The 17,826-nt window shown below is 45.0% G+C and overlaps 2 protein-coding genes across 3 annotated transcripts in view; one reads left to right on the forward strand and one right to left on the reverse strand.

Annotated features, from left to right (window-relative positions):
• ATP6V1A (ATPase H+ transporting V1 subunit A) overlaps positions 1 to 9,755 on the forward strand; it is a 31,014-nt gene extending 21,259 nt beyond the window's left edge. Inside the window, exons 9-15 of one of the 2 annotated variants that reach the window (XM_030447640.1) lie at positions 485 to 607; positions 696 to 810; positions 1,923 to 1,986; positions 2,676 to 2,879; positions 4,203 to 4,297; positions 5,472 to 5,643; positions 7,522 to 8,382. In XM_030447640.1, the coding sequence (XP_030303500.1) occupies positions 485 to 607; positions 696 to 810; positions 1,923 to 1,986; positions 2,676 to 2,879; positions 4,203 to 4,297; positions 5,472 to 5,643; positions 7,522 to 7,614 (866 nt within the window). In that variant the 3' untranslated portion in view covers positions 7,615 to 8,382. Of the gene's footprint in view, positions 1 to 484; positions 608 to 695; positions 811 to 1,922; positions 1,987 to 2,675; positions 2,880 to 4,202; positions 4,298 to 5,471; positions 5,644 to 7,521 lie in introns of both variants that reach the window. The other variant, XM_030447648.1, reaches the window with a different exon arrangement.
• Positions 9,756 to 10,351: 596 nt separating this feature from the next.
• Positions 10,352 to 14,043, reverse strand: DUSP12 (dual specificity phosphatase 12). The gene is made up of 6 exons (XM_030454637.1): positions 13,778 to 14,043; positions 13,567 to 13,680; positions 13,362 to 13,480; positions 12,034 to 12,130; positions 11,310 to 11,496; positions 10,352 to 10,734 (listed from the first exon to the last, which is right to left on the reverse strand). The coding sequence occupies exons 1-6, from the start codon at positions 14,026 to 14,028 to the stop codon at positions 10,573 to 10,575; spliced, it is 930 nt and encodes a 309-aa protein (XP_030310497.1). The 5' UTR covers positions 14,029 to 14,043; the 3' UTR covers positions 10,352 to 10,572.
• Positions 14,044 to 17,826: the final 3,783 nt, after the last annotated feature.

The following is a 17,826-nucleotide window of genomic DNA, read 5'->3' on the forward strand; positions in this document are numbered from 1 at the left end:
AACTGCACCAACTCTCATCTAGTTTTTCTCTGTGTGTTAATTATATAAATATTTGTGAGTGGCTTTTTACTGACAAGCACAGCCATTTAATGAGACAGAATAGTACTCTCTGAGTTGGCAGGTTACGTATCTTTCTATTGCAGTGTCTTAGAGATTTTTTTTAAGGTCTTTTTTGTAAGAACAGGCTTTGTTCATGGTTTCAGTAAGACAAAGAGTAGCATCAGTGGCATTGCTGTTTGTCTTCAAAGGAATACATGAGAATGTGAGATGAGCTAGAGTGGTTCATAAGCAAAAATGGGGAGAGTGAGAAGAAATAAACAAAAAGACAGCAAAGACATGATAGAGTGGGAAGAAAGAATAACTTTCAGCGACTGTTCCCTTCAAAATGTAAATTTAAATAATTTTTTCTTATTTGCATCTTAGGGACAACACAGAAGCATAGAATTCCAATCTGATCTGTATCCCACTGTTGTCTTTGTTCTAGGAATCACCCTGTCTGAATATTTCCGGGATATGGGCTACCATGTCAGTATGATGGCAGACTCCACTTCCCGATGGGCTGAGGCCCTCCGAGAAATTTCAGGGCGATTGGCTGAAATGCCAGCTGGTGAGCAGTCTTTCCTCAGTCTAGTCTTGTACAGCATCCTTTCAACTCTTGAGCCTTTGATTCAGTTCCTGTGTGTTGGTGTCTGCAGACAGTGGTTACCCAGCCTACCTTGGTGCCCGTCTGGCCTCTTTCTACGAGCGAGCTGGCAGAGTGAAATGTCTGGGAAATCCTGAGAGGGAAGGCAGCGTCAGCATTGTTGGAGCGTGAGTGTTACATTGCTTTGCTTTGTGATGGCTGCAGTTCTTCCTCTCTGCTTTTGTATGTCAAAGTACCCATTTTTCAGACTAAAAAGGTCTTGTTGCTCTGTGCAGCTGCAGAACTAAGAATATGTGAATGAGTAGGTAGATATTTAGTCTCTGTTCACCTTCAGCTGCTGCTAAATTGTGCATGGGGGCAGAAAGAATGAATGTGGACAGGTAGTTCTGTGAGGTGTGGAATTGTAGTCACTTGCAGCAACTGGAGCAAATGGCTCAAGGAACAATGTTGTTAGAGCTGTCACTGAACAGTATGTCAAGCTCAGAGCAGGAAAGAAGGGGCAGTGCATGCTCCACTTCAGGGCATAACAAATAATGGTTTTATTGCTTATGTAGAATAGAATTATAAGGAACAGCATATCTAAAGCTGTGACAGGCTGTGAAAAGCACGTGGTTTGCAGACATGTATTGATTTGTATATCATAGCATAGGCAAAGTCAGTTCCATCCCAACACATTTCCAAGAGAACCTCTAGCATCTGTGAGAACACCTGAAGTCTGTTCTTTGCTCTGCTTAGTTCTGCTGTCCACAGCATATGTACACAAATGTATTGTGCTTTGGGGGTTGGAAGATTTTGTATTTTTTAAAATCTCTGGGATGACCTATAATGGTGTCAAGACCAAATTAATTTGAAGTGGTATCATTTAGGTGAGTATCTCAAATAATTTCTAATTCAAATTACTATTTTTTGTAAATAACAATTACGCTCTGTTTCATGGTATTGTGTCAGCACGCTGGGTGGTAGCACATCTCTTCCAGTTGTGATAGTTTTGATAATCCAAACTGGAGTTACTACACCTGGAGCTAAGTTGACTGAAATCATACCTTGATGCAATCAATCAGTCACTGATAGAACTGTATTTCATAGTATGCTTGATATTGCATCTGTGTGGGTATGCATCAAGCACTCTGCAGTGGAAACTTGCAATCTGTAGCTTACCTGAAATCATGCTGACTTCCTTGGCTTCTGTGATGGCTGAGCTGTGCAGTCATATGTTTGGTACTTCAGCTTAAACTGTGAAAGCAATTCTGATAACTTTTCCTTGTCTCTTCCTGCTCAGTGTCTCTCCCCCAGGTGGTGATTTCTCTGATCCTGTCACATCTGCTACACTGGGCATTGTTCAGGTACGTCCCATGATGATGTGTCTCTTCTGCCTGCTTTGTTCAAGCAGCTTTGGAAAATGTTCTAACAGTGCAAAAGATGACCTTATGAGATGGTCTCTGAACTGATGTGTTTGAGATTTCTTTGGAAGAAGAAGTAAAGGTAGCAATTCCTTACAATGCTGACTGCTCAGGAATACCCATGTGCTTCCCAGTTGCACTGAGCTTCACTTCAAACGTGGCTTCTCTCAGCTGAGATGGAAAGTGAGCAACTCCTAATAGTTTCATTGAAGTCACAAAAAAAGTCTTCAGAGCAGCTGACTGGTAGATGAATATCTTGCAACTGATTGCAGTCCTGTTTTGGGAAAAGGAGTTGCATGCAATAGGTCTCAACTGAGACTCCAGTATTGTCATTGTCTTTGTTAGAGCTGACTTCTCCCTCATGAGGAGTCTCAAGCTGAAGAAATCTGAACTCAGCTTAAAAGATGCATCAGGTTTTGACCAGTATATTTGAAAGTCACTGATATGGTCAAATTAATATAAAGCAGCTTTATTTTTGTCTCTCGGGCTCTGATTTGTGATAGACTTTGCCATGTTGCATTTGCTCAGACGTGTTTTCTGCAGTCTTTTGGGTTTTGTAATTTTTAATTTTTATTGCCTTCAATTATTTTGGTTTGTTTTTCATTTGGAGCACTGATTGATCCTTCTGACAGGTTTTCTGGGGCCTGGATAAGAAACTGGCACAACGAAAGCACTTCCCCTCTGTCAACTGGCTGATCAGTTACAGCAAATATACACGTGCCCTGGATGAATATTATGACAAACATTTTACAGAGTTTGTCCCTCTCAGGACAAAGGCCAAAGAAATCCTACAGGAGGAAGAGGACCTTGCTGAGATTGTGCAGCTTGTGGGGAAGGTGAGTAACCAGCTTTGAGGAAATGTGGTGTCAGTGAGCTGTCCTCCCTTTCTTCACTGCTGGTGCAGTGTTTTAGGCCAGACTTGGGTATTACATTGTGCAAAACAGGCAGATGGTCACTGGGAAATGTCAGGTCAGGTGCTCCTGCCTCTAACTTTGCTTTGATCCAACTCTTGCATGTTGAATTGTAATGACCAATACTTTTTAGATTTTATAAATGGGTTTGATGGAAATTTACTTGTAGTGCTCTCCCTATTCACTGATGTTCTAGCCCAACCAGGATGAGGCCTTTCACCAGATCTTGCCTAGAAGAGCTGTCTTATATAGATGTGTCTTCAAAGAAAAGGGAACGTCATTTTAGGGCCTACTGTAGTTTTCTATTTACAAAACCATGTTCTAAAAGACTAGTTTCCAGAGCAGGGTAGAATCAGTTCATTGGTGTGGAAGGGGTATTGATTATGCAGTCCTTGCAACTATGCATTAGTCCTATGATGGAAGTACTAGAACTGGTGATCTTGTTCGCGATGTTATCTTGAACAGTTTATTTCAGTTTGGCCTTGGCTAACAACTGCAACACAACCTTTAGAAAGGGAGATTTGTTAAAAAGCAATAGGATGTAATTTTTTCTTTTTAGCTTTGAATTCTGTTAGTCTCCTTGAGAAAGTAAGTCCAGATGTCCTGTTTAGAAATCAAACAGGTACTTAAAACTCAGCCCCTCTTCAGCACAAGGACATTGAATGTAGAGAAGAGTGACCTATGGTGCTGCAGCAGCAGTGTGCAGCAGGATTGTAGCTGTTCTGCAGAGTATGACAGATGTTGCCAGCCACTCATTTACTTTTTTGAATGCCAGAGAGGGAAAGCCTGTTTGGTAGCTGTGGAGGTTAGTATTACATCCTTAAGATTGCTTATTGATCTAGTGTGCTGAGATCTAGTTTTTCTTCCATGCACATAAAGAGTGAGGAAGGCAAAAATTAATTTACCTCATTATATAGAAAGGTGATGTGTCAGTGTACCTCGTAGCAGAGCCATGTGCACTTTCTGTGGCTTTTCTGTTGCCTTACAGGAAGCTTCCTTTCCACTGTTTATCATCAGGTAGACTTAACATAGACTTACTGACTCTTTGGCCCATCTTAATTTGGCTATCAATTAAATGGGCTTTTCTATAATTAGGAGTGGAATGTATCCAAAAGACAGAATTCTGTTGCAGGCTATCTTAAGAGGGTGGGAGTATAACAGGTACTGAAAGATAGAGGTTCTTGGGCAGGACGTACCATGTCTTCATAGACTTGAGTACCAAGCTAACAGTGCATCTTGCTTTTCTAGGCTTCCTTGGCAGAAACTGATAAAATTACCTTGGAGGTTGCCAAGCTGATAAAAGATGACTTCTTGCAACAGAATGGTTATACGCCATATGACAGGTGAGATCTGACTGACCACTCTGCCCTCTTGGTCCTGGGTGTAGCCTGGGTTTAGATGGCTGTTTTACTTGGAAACGGATCAGCACAGAAATCAATTTTACTTACCATAAAAAAAAAAATGGAAGAACTGTTCCTAGGTAGGCCTAGTTGAACAGTGTGGGTATTGTCTTACCCACAGCATGGGTTTTTCAAATTTTCCAAATGTAGTCATATCCTTTGAGTTTTCCAGACTCTCCTCTATTCTTCAGTTAGTCAATATTTCTCCAACAGCATGTGCTCCTTTGGAGGAGGAGCAGCTCTGTGTTTTCACAGTCAATACCCAAAGTCCTCCTGTATGTTCTAGAAATGCATGGGGGACTGCAGGAATCCCCTTTTAGTTACTGCTGCATAATTCCTAAGTACATTAAATCTATCAAACTTACTGGATCTTTCCCTAGTGCAGTGCCTATTATCACTGTCTGCTTTGCTTCTTTCCATGCTATCCATGTGTTTTAACAGCCTGACAAGAGGCCTTTTGTACTTCATCTCACTCTCCAGCCCATGTAGACCAGGAGGTTTTGAAATGCTTCATCACTAAAACTTGAGGCATGCATCATTCTGAAATGAGGTGTGATCAGGTTATTAGGACAGATATGGAAGTATGTGGTAGGGATAGCACAGGAAGTAGCATAGTGTGGTGTATAAATAATAATAAGGTACCTTTTGTGTGTGGAGTATTGTTATCATAGAACCACTCCCTTTCCTCTGAGCAAAGAAATTTGCAGGGCTGTCGGGCCATCCCAGGCTGCTTGGAGAAGCCTGCTCCCATGATGGACAAAACAGGAAAGAAGAATTCCATTGGCTGTTCTGGTGTCTTCCCGTTCTTATTAGCATTGCCACATAGTGAAATATGAGTCTTGTACAGGGATGTGCCTATTCTCTCCTGTTTTGCACAGTATTTGGGTGCTGTTTCAGAAATCTAACTTCAGGATGTTTCTCTAAGCCCATGATTCCCTTATTAAAAATGTGGGACCTATCAGAGGCGCTCTCTGCTATGACAGCATGCACTAAAAATACCTGGAGTGAAGCAGGCCAGCACTCTTTCTCAGGTCATTCAGAGTTGTGAAGGCAGGAGCAAAGCCTTGTCCTCTTAACCATTCCAAAATACCTGATAGATCCTCTTCTGTTGCACCAGATTCTGCCCTTTCTATAAAACCGTGGGAATGCTTTCCAATATGATTGCATTTTATGACATGGCACGCCGTGCTGTAGAAACCACAGCCCAGAGTGACAATAAGATCACGTGGTCCATCATCCGAGAGAACATGAGTGAAATCCTCTACAGACTTACCTCCATGAAGTTCAAGGTATTTTTGTAAGGGGCTGGGTTGCATTGCTTTTTGGGAGCTTCCAGTGCCTCTGAAAGGCTGTAATACTCAAAGGTAGTCAACAGTTGCCTTAGATAAAGGTTTATGAACAGAGGTTTTTGCAGTAGTTTTGAATGCACTTAAGAACTGGCTTCAGTTATTGAGCACAGAGATGGTCAGTACAGAAATGTAGTTGGGGGGTTCTGCTAGCTGCAGAACCTTGGCAACCCCCTATTCAGTGGTTTCTTTTATGTTACATATATTCGTGGTAAGAGTACAAGCACCTTTCTTGTTTCGGGATTTTCATGATAAAACTCTGTAAAAAGTTACAACATGTTCTAAGGAGACTACTACCAGATGTAAGAGACCTAAAAGTTGCTTCCTTAAATACAGGAATGTGAATGATAGAAATGTTGATCGACCTATATTAAATAGAAGTTAAGGGAAGAAATGCTGGACATCCTACATGATGTCCCCTGTGTTTTGCTTCAGGGCCTAAGGCAGGTGACTAGGAGGAGAGGAAAGGAGGAGTAACTTCAACATGGGCTAAATAGAAAGCAAGTCCCATGGAGCACCTGCTCTGGTAACTTCAGTAGCCATCTTTTTTCAGTACAGCTTCCTTAAAACTCATACAGAGCATTCTGGTGTTGCATTTATTGATAGAACAGTAACCTGTGGTGCTGGCTGGTGTTAAAGTAGCTAAGGAGTATTCTCTGAAGTATGGTGCTTACTCTGTTATAACTTAAGTTTAAAATTAGATGATCTGGCATGCCAAGGTATTCTGTTCCTGCAGGGTAGTGACTTGTTTCTGCACTGAGTGGTTCCTGGTATATATCCCCAAAGCATCAAGAACATAAGATACACTTGATAACATGAGAGGTGGCTATATAGACATAGAAGTAATAACACTTTTTACAAACCGGAAGACATCTGGTATACAGCAGAGCAGTGGACAGCATGGCTAAAGACAGGAATCCAGAGGGCAAATGCATGTTAAGTGCAGCCAGCTGTCTGAGTAATATTTATGAAAGGAAAATTAAGTTTCCTGGGTAACAGTCTAAAAGGTGTGAGAATTCAAATGTTCTGAATCCTGTGGTCTGCGTACTTAGGAGAGATGATGGAATAGTGCATCCACACAAGTAAGTCCTCTGTGTTCCCCAAGAGCTGCACAGAACCAAAGGAATGTAGTGGTGAGAGGGGTAATGGTGAAGATATTGAACAGATTTCGCAGCCTGGCAGCTGATGCTTCTTGTAGGGAAGGCCTTGCAGCCTCAGAGCAAAGCCAGTTGTTACATTTTTTGCCCTTGTCTTTCATGATAACTATTCTGAGAAAATGAAACTGTACTTAGATGTTTGTGAGCTTGTTATGATTGCACAATGAGGTTTTAATTTGAACTGAGTGACCTCCAAGTGATGGCCAAGTAACTCTTGTACTTATGGGGGATGCATCCCACGAAGTACAGCTGAGCATTTCTTAGTCATGAATGCTTAATCCATTTGGTTTGGGATAGGAGCTGGCATTTAATCGCTGCAACTCTTGAACCACACAGCATGAACTAAAACCCTCAGTATTACTTAGTCCTTAACAGATCGGTTCTTTTTCAATAAAGTAAGCACTGCCCATGAAAAAAAATAAATCTCTGCCCAGTATCCATTCTGCCATGCTGGCCTTGGGAGGGGGATGAGATTTAAACCCTGTGTCTGTTGATGAGACAGACAGGAGGCAGAGATGGAGCTGTATGTAATGCCTGCTCTGCAGTCAGCAAGTGTTAATCCTGAGGCAGAGAAATTAGAGCACTGGCAAAGCAGGATTATGTTGAGTACCTGAGGTTTTTCCTGATATATCTGTTCGTTTGCGGTGTTGTTGTTGTCATTCAGGACCCTGTCAAAGATGGCGAAACAAAAATCAAGGCGGACTATGCTCAGCTGTTTGAGGATATGCAGAATGCATTTCGCAGTCTGGAAGACTAGACTCAACCTCTGTGACCACTCCAGTTTGTCCTCTCAATTCCTCATCTCAGCTCCTCTGCTTCCCTACCTTACAAGAATGATGCAACAGTACTTGAGTTGATAAATACCCCTGTGTTTTCCCTGTTCATACTCAAGAGTGTCCTTACAAAACATTCCTCTTAGTTTGTGTTTGGCATTGCTTGGTGTGTCTGAAATGGTGTGTGATGAGTGAATGGGCCTGGCTGAGCGCAGAAATGTTGTACACTTCTTGGGTGGGAAGAACTTCACCTTGCCTCTCCCAGCTCTCCTGGTAACAGTTTTTCATCTTGGGATGTAACAACCAGTTGAGCTGTACTGGCAGAGGAAGTGTTGATCTTGATGTAGTCACACGGTACAATGTGAGCTGGCAGTCGTAAGGGCATTTACATCTGGCGCTTTAAGTGACTATCATTATGTAGAACTCCCTATTCTGAAACAGAATTTTTGACAATATTCTGATGACTTGTTGATACAACCAAAAATTCTTTACTATTTTGTCCCTTGTGCAACCCCCAGCTGAGTCTGTTAGTATTGAAATGTGGTGGTCTCTCTAAGAAGGGACAAATTAGAAGATGAGCAGGAACAAGTGACCAGTATACTTTCGTACACTGGAGGAAGTTTTATTTTCCTACTTAATACAGATAGGAGTGTTGGACTTGGCATCAGCTAAAATAAAGCCATAGGTGCTCAGCTTCCAGCAGAATTGTACCTCCTTGCTCCCACTCACAAGATTTCACACTGCTCAGCTGCTTGTTTGTGAAGCTTGTGATTGCTGCCATGTTCTGCAGGACATATACAGCAAGTTACAGTGATGCTATATGTGTGGACCACGAGCACAGTCCTTCCTCAGTTGTGCTCTGTCTGCCAGTGCAGTTGCCTCCCAGTGCAATACCCAGGTCTGGCATGCTGAGGAAAGGAAAGCCTGTGCTTAACCATCCTCCTCCACCTGTGCTCAAGTGACCTGTCTGGTGGTGGCACAGAAGGTCCCCAGTTCTCCTGTAAGAGGAATGTCTGATAATACACTTCTGGGGGCAGGGGATGAACAGGGGGAAGGTTCACAAGTACAAAGTGTATTTACTCCTGCCTTGCTGATTACAATGCAAGAGAAACCAGTGACTTTGGTCAACTTCTCTGTGTTCTGGAAGCACGCTATCAAGCAGCTGATACTGCTGTGTCTTGGGCTTGTTTATTGGCAAAATGAGTGTGAGATGAGGAATGAGCATAGAGCAGCCTTTCTGTCAGACTCCAAGAGCCCAGCACTCACACCATCGCTGTGGAGTGAGAAACACTGGCATCTTCTCCAGACTCTCCCACTTACTTGTGTCAGGTGGCATCCACTGCTGCTTTGCCATGCAGTGCTCTGTGCCCAGCTGGGTTCCAGCTGACATCTGCTGCTTCGTTAGGGTCATGGTTTCATGACAAATAACCATTTGTTGTTGGTGGCGTGGCTGTGTGTTAACTGCACCAAAGTATTTCCACCAGCTGCCAGCTTTGAACAGTAGCGACGCAAAGTGATCTCACACTACGGACCAAATGCTGACACTTCCACTCTGATACCAACTCGGTGTTTGTCAGGCAGAGCCCAGCTGAAACTTAAAGGGATTAACTATTTTTGACTCTCACAAAAGGAGCTACTCCTCCAGCTGATATTCTGGTAGTGAATGGTTAAGTTTACAGCTCACTAAACTTTCAGTGTAGGCTATTTTACCAATGAGCATGTGTGAATGAGTAGTCACTGTTTAAGCCCTTGCTGGATTCTTCATTGTTTGTACCCTTCACCACTGTACTATGTAGCATTTCATGCTAGAAAACAGATGTTCTTATCTCTTTACATAGAGGATGTTATAAACTTTACAGAAGATGTCTAAGGTAATACAGTTCTAATATTTATTGTGCTGTACCTGGCCCTGAAGTGTGACCAGTTTAAAGTTTCATATATATATTTTTGTCATTTTTTGGTTCGTGTCTGTTTTCAGTGTTGAGATTCTGATGTTCACTGTATCCTGCAAGTCTTCCTCCGCAGCTGCAGGAGGAATGAAAAGAGGGGAAGGACCCCACCACCTACTTTATCTTGTATATTTCATAATGTATGTTGCTGGAAATTGTGTAAAAAAAAAAAATAAATTAAAAAAAAACAACCATTGGAGGTAATGAGAGTAAAATGGCTTTAAAGTAGGTCTTTCTGTCCCGTTTTCTTCTATAAAACCAAAACTGCCACAATGATGAACAGAGCATATTGTGCATCCTTGAAATCTTACTTCAGTTTAGGGATCTCTTTAAAATTGTAAATAGCAACAGGGCCGGGACATTTTACCTCAGCTCCCCCCTCCCAGTGTAGCTTGCATTTTTACCTCAGATATGACATGAAAGGAAGAGTTACAGTGTAGCTAATATTATTAGGGTAAAGATTATTAAGACTACATTTATTGTAATACAAGTGTGAATTTGCCTTCACTGCCCGTACCTGCCACGCATGTGGACACGATGGCAATTGTACCATTTTATTTTGCTGAGCCTTGAAGTAGTTCCCTGATGTGCACCTTGTTCTGTGGAACACACCATCTAAAATCTCAGCTATGTGTTTCAGACAAACTGCTTTGAACTTCTGGCTCAGAAGATAAGCAGCATTGCTAGCTACATCCTGAAAGTGATGTGTTCATAATCCTTTAAAATACAGAGTTGAGACTTAGCAACAGATGAAGTGAAAAACTTCACATTCAGGCATTTCTGCATATATTTGACCACTGTTTAACACCTCTTTGAAGGAAGGTTTTGCTATTTTTCATAAATTAGAGATAGAGCAAGCTCAAACGGAGCAGATGTTCAAGTCATTCCACTGCATTACAAAGGGGTGAAAGTCCCAAGCTCGCTCCTGGCATCCACAGAGGAGAGAGCGGTTCTCTTCAGACATTAAGAAATCCCTCAAGGGAAGGGATGAGTTCAGGTCATGGCAGCTTGGAAGTTACCAACTGGTAGCATCCTCACTTCATCCACTCGACTTTTGTGAATCTGGAAGGCAGGAGTCACCCAGCGGCCACAGGAACACTGCTCACCCCGCCAGCTGAAGGAGCCCAGCTTTGACGTGCACTTGGGACACAGGAGCTGCAAGAAAAGCATGACCCACACCGAGGTGCATGCAGATTTATTTAGGTCTATTTAAAATGTATTGTAACCTGTGCTGAGCCAGCTCTTCCCCTTGTAACACTTAACTGAAGGTAAATGGAGTGAAAAACAGGCAAAAAAGCTACGCTGGCATGGCCAGTGTTTGCTATGCCCTGAGGCAGCTGTGCTGGCAGAAGGAAGGGTCTGGAGGGTGTGGTTCAGGCAGTTTTGCCAGTCTGCAGAAAGCCTCTGTCAGCCTAAGACCACAATGGGCTTTTAAAGTCCCAAAAACTTCTCTCATACTGAAACCGAACAGGAGACAAACCCTCTCCAGCACCCTGGCCGGTGTTCTCAGTCCAGCAAGATCAACAGCTCATTTCCTTATAGAAGGATATTAAACATAAAAGAATCCATTTGTAAGATGGAAAAGTCAGGGCAGAAAGGCTGGGAGACCTAGGTCTTTGTGTAGGTGCTTTTGCATCAGGAACAGAAAGAATTTATTCTGCCTTTGCGAAAAAAGAAAAAAAAAGCAGCATCTGAAAAATAAAGTTAATAAAGTACATGCTCCCCTTTACCTGTCCTTCCATTACTCCAAGCAGTGCTGGCTCCATCCACTGCACTGGCTCTGTGAAGTAAGAAGTACACTTTTCACGGCCATCACTGGAAAGCCGAGCAGAGTCTGTTACCCTCTTGTGGGCAAAGGCTGTTGGTCCAGTTCCTTCCTCGTGGGACAGAATACTGGAACTACGGAACAATGCTCGCCTGCCCTCCAAGACAGAGAAAGAAAAAAAAGTAATAGTTGTTCTTTTTACGAGAGAAACCTACAGACAACAGAAAATAGCTATCTCTCATACAGATCAATTTTTGAACAATTCCTACCTACAAAAACTTTGAATATATTCTCATATACTTGAAGAAGCCTACACCTAAGGATTATTCAAGTTCACTTTAAGTAATCCATATAAGGAAGTTAAAATGTAGTCAATCCCCCAAATCCATACGAGTTTTCTTCTAAAGAAACATTGTCAAAAACAAACTGGAAGTAATGGTTTCAGAGCAAGCAACTTCACAGAGCCACCTACAGAATGTGGCAGTTTAGCCTGCACAGGTGCTGCATAACACAAAGAAACAAAAGGTTTTGTATTTTGTCAGATATTTCATTCTACTTTTTTTGTATATAGAAACTTAGGGAAGAGATCACCCCTGTCCTGACAATTATGACACGCCATTGATTTACATGCGCTGTTTTTCTTTTGAGTCAATTTCAAAATTAATGGAGAAATATAAAAGGTTCAGTACCTGCATTTTCTGCACCTGTAGAGAACCTCTGTGTTTGAAGTTTGACATATACTGGTTGGATCAACAGCAAAGACTTCTCGGGGCAAGTCTTGAAGTTCTGCAGAGGGGTCAGTACCAAGTTGTAGATCAGACCAGTGCAGCCACACTGCATTTCCGTGGGACAAGGCAGCGCTGCACCTCTGCCCCCACCATAGCATGCAGAAGTCACCTTCTTGGCAGTCGTTTGTCCACTCACCAGTTCCATAAGGTAAGCTAAGAATGAAAGAAACTCATCCCACCACACCTAAGATTGGGACTCACTTAAGGCAACGAAATAGGATCTAAATTTGGGGCTTAGCAGTGGTAAAATAGCTGAATTTTGCTTTCTGTTCCCGGTTAAACAGAAAGGCAGAGGAGGAGCTTTTACAGTTCTACCAACCTGTTAGTGCACACAATACATAAAGTCAACTTAACAATGGGAATTGCCAAGAAGAATGAGACATAAATGGAGCCAGCACTTTCATGATGAATGTGCAACACTGAGATCTTGCAAAAAAGCTGTTACCATTTTATTATAAAATTTCACAGATGCACACATTTCCACTACAATCAACTTTTTACAAATTAAAGTATGAAAGTTTTAGGGGATGCTAAGTTTGTCTAGCCAGGTACACAAGAATCAGGAAAACTGACCTTTACCATTTCTGCGTTTTGCTAAAGAGAACTGTTCCTTATGGATCTTACTTCTCATGCATGGGTCAAAAGATGCTATTTTCCCCACTGATCATCTATGATTCTCTAGATCCAGCAGGATGTGAATGTTTGCCTAGCTAGCTCAGGGATTGGCTGCTCGGAGGGTTGACTCCAAGACAAAGAATCACAGAATGGTTTGGGTTGGAAGGGACCTTAAAGATCATCTCATTTCAACACTAGCCCAGGTTGCCCATCCAGCAACCAAGGCCCATCCAGCCTGGCCTTGAACACTTCCAGGGAGAGGGCATCCCCAACTTCTCTGGGTAACATGTTGCAGTGTCTCACCACTCTCACAAGGAATAAATTCTTCCTAATGTCTAATTTAAAACTACCCTCTTACAGTTTAAAGCCATTACACCCTGTCCTATCAATTCATTCCCTTGTAAAGTCTCTCTCAAGCTTTCCTGTAGGCCCCATTCAGGTACTGAAAGGTTTGTGTTCACTTCAGGATAGACGATCCCACCTGAGTGGGCTGTCTTGGAACTGCCCCAAGCTACACTCCGAGCACTCCCCCCGGCTCTAGGCCGCTGCTCCCGGGGCACACCACAGCCCCGCAGCCCCGGGGAAGCGGTCCTGCCGCTTGCCCCGCTACTCACCGGGGTACTTCTCCGTGAGCACCTGCAGCCGGTACCGCTTGTATAGGGCGCTGGTGCTGTCCACAGCGCAGCCCATGGCCTCGTAGAGCTTCAGCTGCCCCTGGAAACCCGGGTTTATCCTGCGGCAGGGGCGAGAGGAGAGCGGGCTGAGGGGGCGCCGGGCAGGCGGGGGACAGCGTGAGGCGGGCAGGGACTGGAGACCCACTCGGCGTCTGGTTTGGAAGCCCTGACAGCAGCGTACGCCTCCTCCCAGCCGAGTCCCTTCGTCTTCATCAGGTAGGCGGTCACCACAGCCACACTGCGGCTCACCCCGGCCTGGCTGCGAGGAAGGAAAGAACGGCCCGGCCGTGAGCAGCGCGGCCCGGAGGAGGGCTCTGGTACCAGCCGACCCCCGTCCCCGCCGCCCTGACCCTCACCAGCGGACGAGGACGGCACCGCCGCCCTCCTGCGCTGCGTCGATGAAGGCAGCGCAGTCGTCCAAGTGGCTCAGCAGGTCCGCGCCCGGCTCGTCCCGCGCCCGGACGTGCATGGCCCGCACCCCCGGCACCGCCGGCGGCTCCTCCGCGTCCACCGTTAGCACCGCCACCACCCCCTCCGCCGCCAGCGACTCCGGGGTCGAGCACGACTCCGCGCCGCCCACGTACAGTCCCGGCAATACCCGCACCATCCCGCCGCCCCGGCAACCGGAGGCTACCGACATGGCTGTCGCCCGGCGCTAAGCAAAAGGCACCGCCCCCAAGATGGCGGGGTCGCCCCTCCCAAGATGGCGTCTGCCCTCCTCCCCGCGCGGCTGACGGCGGTTGCCATGGAGAAGGCCGGCGCAGTGCTGCCGGCGGGCGGTAGCAGTCCGGGCCCCGCCTCCCCGTCCCTCCGCAGCCCGGGCCCCTGTCCCGCCGGCAGGGGACAGCCGGGAGCCGCCTGGGGAGGGCGGCAGGGCCGGTGCTGCTCGTAGCGGTGGGGCGGATGTGTGCGGGGGTCACCTGTGCGCCGCCTGGTCACGCCTGTAACGATGGGGGCTGTAACTAAATCCAGATTTTTATTCTGATTTCTTACCAGTAACTGAGCTATGACTTGCATTCAACACTGAAATATGATACATCATACTATTTTCTGGTAATTTTCTTGATTCCAAGGCTTGCTTCATGCGACACTGAAAGCTGAAGACTGTGGGTCAATGCAGAAATCCTGGTGCTGCCACATTTTGCTGCCCATCATAAGGTTCAGATCTGTTCTATGGCAAAAGAAGACAGAGCCTTGCTTTTCCTCCCATAGATAAGGATAATGTCCCTTAGCAGGGCAGCCGTGCAAAACATTACCATCCAACGTATCATCAGCCTTACCTTTTCCTTCTTGTCTCCAAAGACCTCAGTGCTTCACTTCCTCTTCAAGACTTTTTGTCCAAAGACATATCTGCCACGTCGCTGCAGGTTTTCCCCAGAACAGGCCAGATTTTGCAAATTTCTGAGAAGAGGTAAAATGTCAGATTTAATTAGAAAGAGCAATGGTAAAGCTATATCCTTTATGTTCTCAGTTAAACAGAAAGGTAGAGGAGGATGCTACCTGTGTGCTCATCAAGGACTCCATCACCAGTGCCAGCAGTGAGCACGCACCAGTTGTCAGACTTTCTGGGAAATAGACAGTAGGACAATGGCTTCTAGAGCTGTGGAGTTCCTGTGCAGTGCTGTTCGTCCATCAAGCAGAAGAAGGTGTCTCTTTATAACTGAGATGGGCCCCAAGGCTTTTGAGAGTGCCAGTCCACTGCAGCTTAAAGTTTGCTGTCATCCTGCTGCACTTGCCATACTTGCCCTAGTGCCTGTATGATTGCATGGTGGCCCAGCTAGCAACCTGCTCCAGCCCTCTTTGGATGTTTCAAATCACATAAAACTGACACAAAGGAAAGAGTGTGACTGTATATAGCTTGGGGACTGACCTGTTAGAGGGCAGTGTAGAGGAAAGGGACCTGGGGGTGCTGGTGGACAGAAGGATGACCATGAGCCAGCAATGTGCCCTTGTGGCTAAGGCAAATGGCATCCTCCTGGGGTGTATCAGAAGAGATATGGTTAGTAGGTCAAGAGGGGTTCTCCTCTTCCTCCTCTACTCTGCCCTGGTGAGGCCGCATCTGGAATACTGTGCACAGTTCTGCGCCCCTAAGTTCCAGAAGGACAGGGAACTGCTTGAGAGAGCCCAGTACAGAGTGACCAAGATGATAAAGGGAGTGGAAGATCCCCCATATGAGGAAAGGCTGAGGGAGCTGAGTCTCTTTAGCTTGGAGGAGACTGAGGGGTGACCTCATTAATGTTGATAAATATGTAAAGGGTGAGTGTCAGGAGGATGGAGCCAGGCTCTTCTCAGTGATGTCCAGTGATACAATAAGGGGTAACAGGTGCAAGCAGGGCCATAGGAAGTTCTATGTTAACATAAGGAAAAGCTTTTTCACTGTGAGTGTGACAGAGCACCGGAACAGGCTGCACAGGGAGGTTGTGGAGTCTTCTCTGGAGATATTCAATATCTGCCTGGATGGGTTCCTGTCTGACCTACACTAGGTGGTCCTGCTCTGGCAGAGGGATTGGACTCAATGATCTTTTGACACCCCTTCCAACCTCTAACATTCTGTGATTCTGTATCCAAGGACAAGGAATCTCTGACAGCTCTTACTTAGATTATTTTAAGATGTAGAACTGCATTAACTGTGCAAAACCTCCTTTCCAGTTGCCATTGTCACTGGCTAAAAATAAAGGGCCTCCTGAAAAAGCCTTAAAAAAATCATACAAGCATTCAGCAGGAGCTGCTATAATTTATCAGCAGAAAAAAGTAAACTGAAAAGAAAGACATGTCAAACTGTGTAAGGACCTTTAGTCATGAAAGCAGTTAATTACAACAGTCTACCATGAGGAAATGATGGATTATCAATCTCCAGAGAGGTCTGAGGAAAGCCTGCAGGCAAGTGCAATTTAATGAAATTTTATTATCAGTCTTGATAATTTTATTATCAGTCTTACAGCCCAATTATATTACACAGGGATCATATGAGTACTATGAAATGGTTAATCATCTCTGTTAGCCTTCAAATCTGTGAGTTTGCAGAGGCAAACAGGACCATCTGCAACTAAAACCAGTAGCAGAGGCAGAGCTTGTTGCTGCAGACTGGCAGGGGGTTGGTCCAGTCACAGTGTGACCAGTACACTACTATGCACTGGCTCAGTCCGTGGATGATGAAGGAATGTGGAAAAGATGCAATTTCAGAGTGAAAACCTGTGGTGGGGGAAAGTCCAAAATCCATGGGGCAGAGCCCACAGGCAGCATGTAAGAGCTTCACATGACTGAGGCTGCAGGCCGTGAACACCTTCTCTGTTTCTTTGTTAAACCCCTTTGCTGTGTTTGCCACCTGCAGCATGAGGCAATGTTTCAAGATTTTGCTCATGACTCCCAAAATAGAGAAAATACTTTTTCAGTCTGATTTGCAAACCCTCATTCTCCCCCTACCTCTGCCTCCCTTCTTCAGCCTTTGTCTTCTTGTGCACCACCGTAATTTTTGACGGTTTTATTCTCCCCCAGGTTCCAGGAAACTGTGTGACTAATTAAACATTCAGGGCAAGCTCAGGTGCAAGGGAAAAACAAGTCAGATGATGGGCTGCTGCCCACTCGCTCCAGTGAGTGCATTCCATCTCAGCATGTGTCTGCCCTACTACTTCGTAAGGGAAAATGCCGGGTTTCCCTGGGCTGCCCACTCTGGAGCCTCACAGCACAACCACATCAGCAAAACTGAATCTTCTGCTGCAGAACCAAAAGCACCAGGGGCCTGGGCAGAGGCCTAACTGTGTCTTCCTTTCTGGAAGAATTTTGCCTGTGTCCTTTGTCACACAACTGAGCAGCTCTGCTCCTTCAGGCTTTAAAGCAGTTTTGGGTATATATGTCAGAGAGTTCATGAGAAGAAGAGCCTGCAGCCCACAGCCCAAGTTGCCAGGGGTGGCATGGAAGGGCTAATGGGTGGGGACACCTTCAAAAGGACATTTGTGAGAGATAGCAACTATGGGTTTCTGGGCCCTTCTGGTGTTTGAATACAGCAGGATCTTGGAGCTCCCACTTCGCACAGGTTCTGATGGTGAAGGGGCCTGGTGGCATTTCTTGCCCCTTGGAGAAGGAGTGTCTCTGGCTTTTGCTGAGCTCAGAACTTGGTGGGAACTGGGAAGCCCTACATAGCAGTATCTCATCCCTTACAACAGGAACTTCCCAGCTGTCACTGTGCTTCTAGTGGAAAATTTAACCTCATTTGATTTTTGAAAGACTGATGCTCCCTGCATTAGTACACTCTGTGCATCAATACTGAGCTTCATGTTTCTACTTTTATCCATTTATTGGAAGGATTGCTGCACCTGCCCACAGAAAGCAATCTATCTTATAAAGGCATCTAGCAACAGAGAAAGGGGCTCACTTTTGATACTCCATAGGAGGATGTCACCATAGC

Source organism: Calypte anna, chromosome 1 (assembly GCF_003957555.1).
Source record: "Calypte anna isolate BGI_N300 chromosome 1, bCalAnn1_v1.p, whole genome shotgun sequence".
In the NCBI taxonomy this organism is placed as follows: domain Eukaryota; kingdom Metazoa; phylum Chordata; class Aves; order Apodiformes; family Trochilidae; genus Calypte; species Calypte anna.

Bases quoted from the DNA above. Each gene is read 5' to 3' on its own strand.
- DUSP12 (XM_030454637.1), bottom strand. From the start codon at position 14,028: ATGGTGCGGGTATTGCCGGGACTGTACGTGGGCGGCGCGGAGTCGTGC. The intron at 12,131-13,361 runs GTGAGTAGCGGG...ACCCCTCTGCAG, and splicing joins GCTCACGGAGAAGTACCCCG to AACTTCAAGACTTGCCCCGA. The intron at 10,735-11,309 runs GTAAAGGGGAGC...CTTTTCTTGCAG, and splicing joins TTGGAGTAATGGAAGGACAG to CTCCTGTGTCCCAAGTGCAC.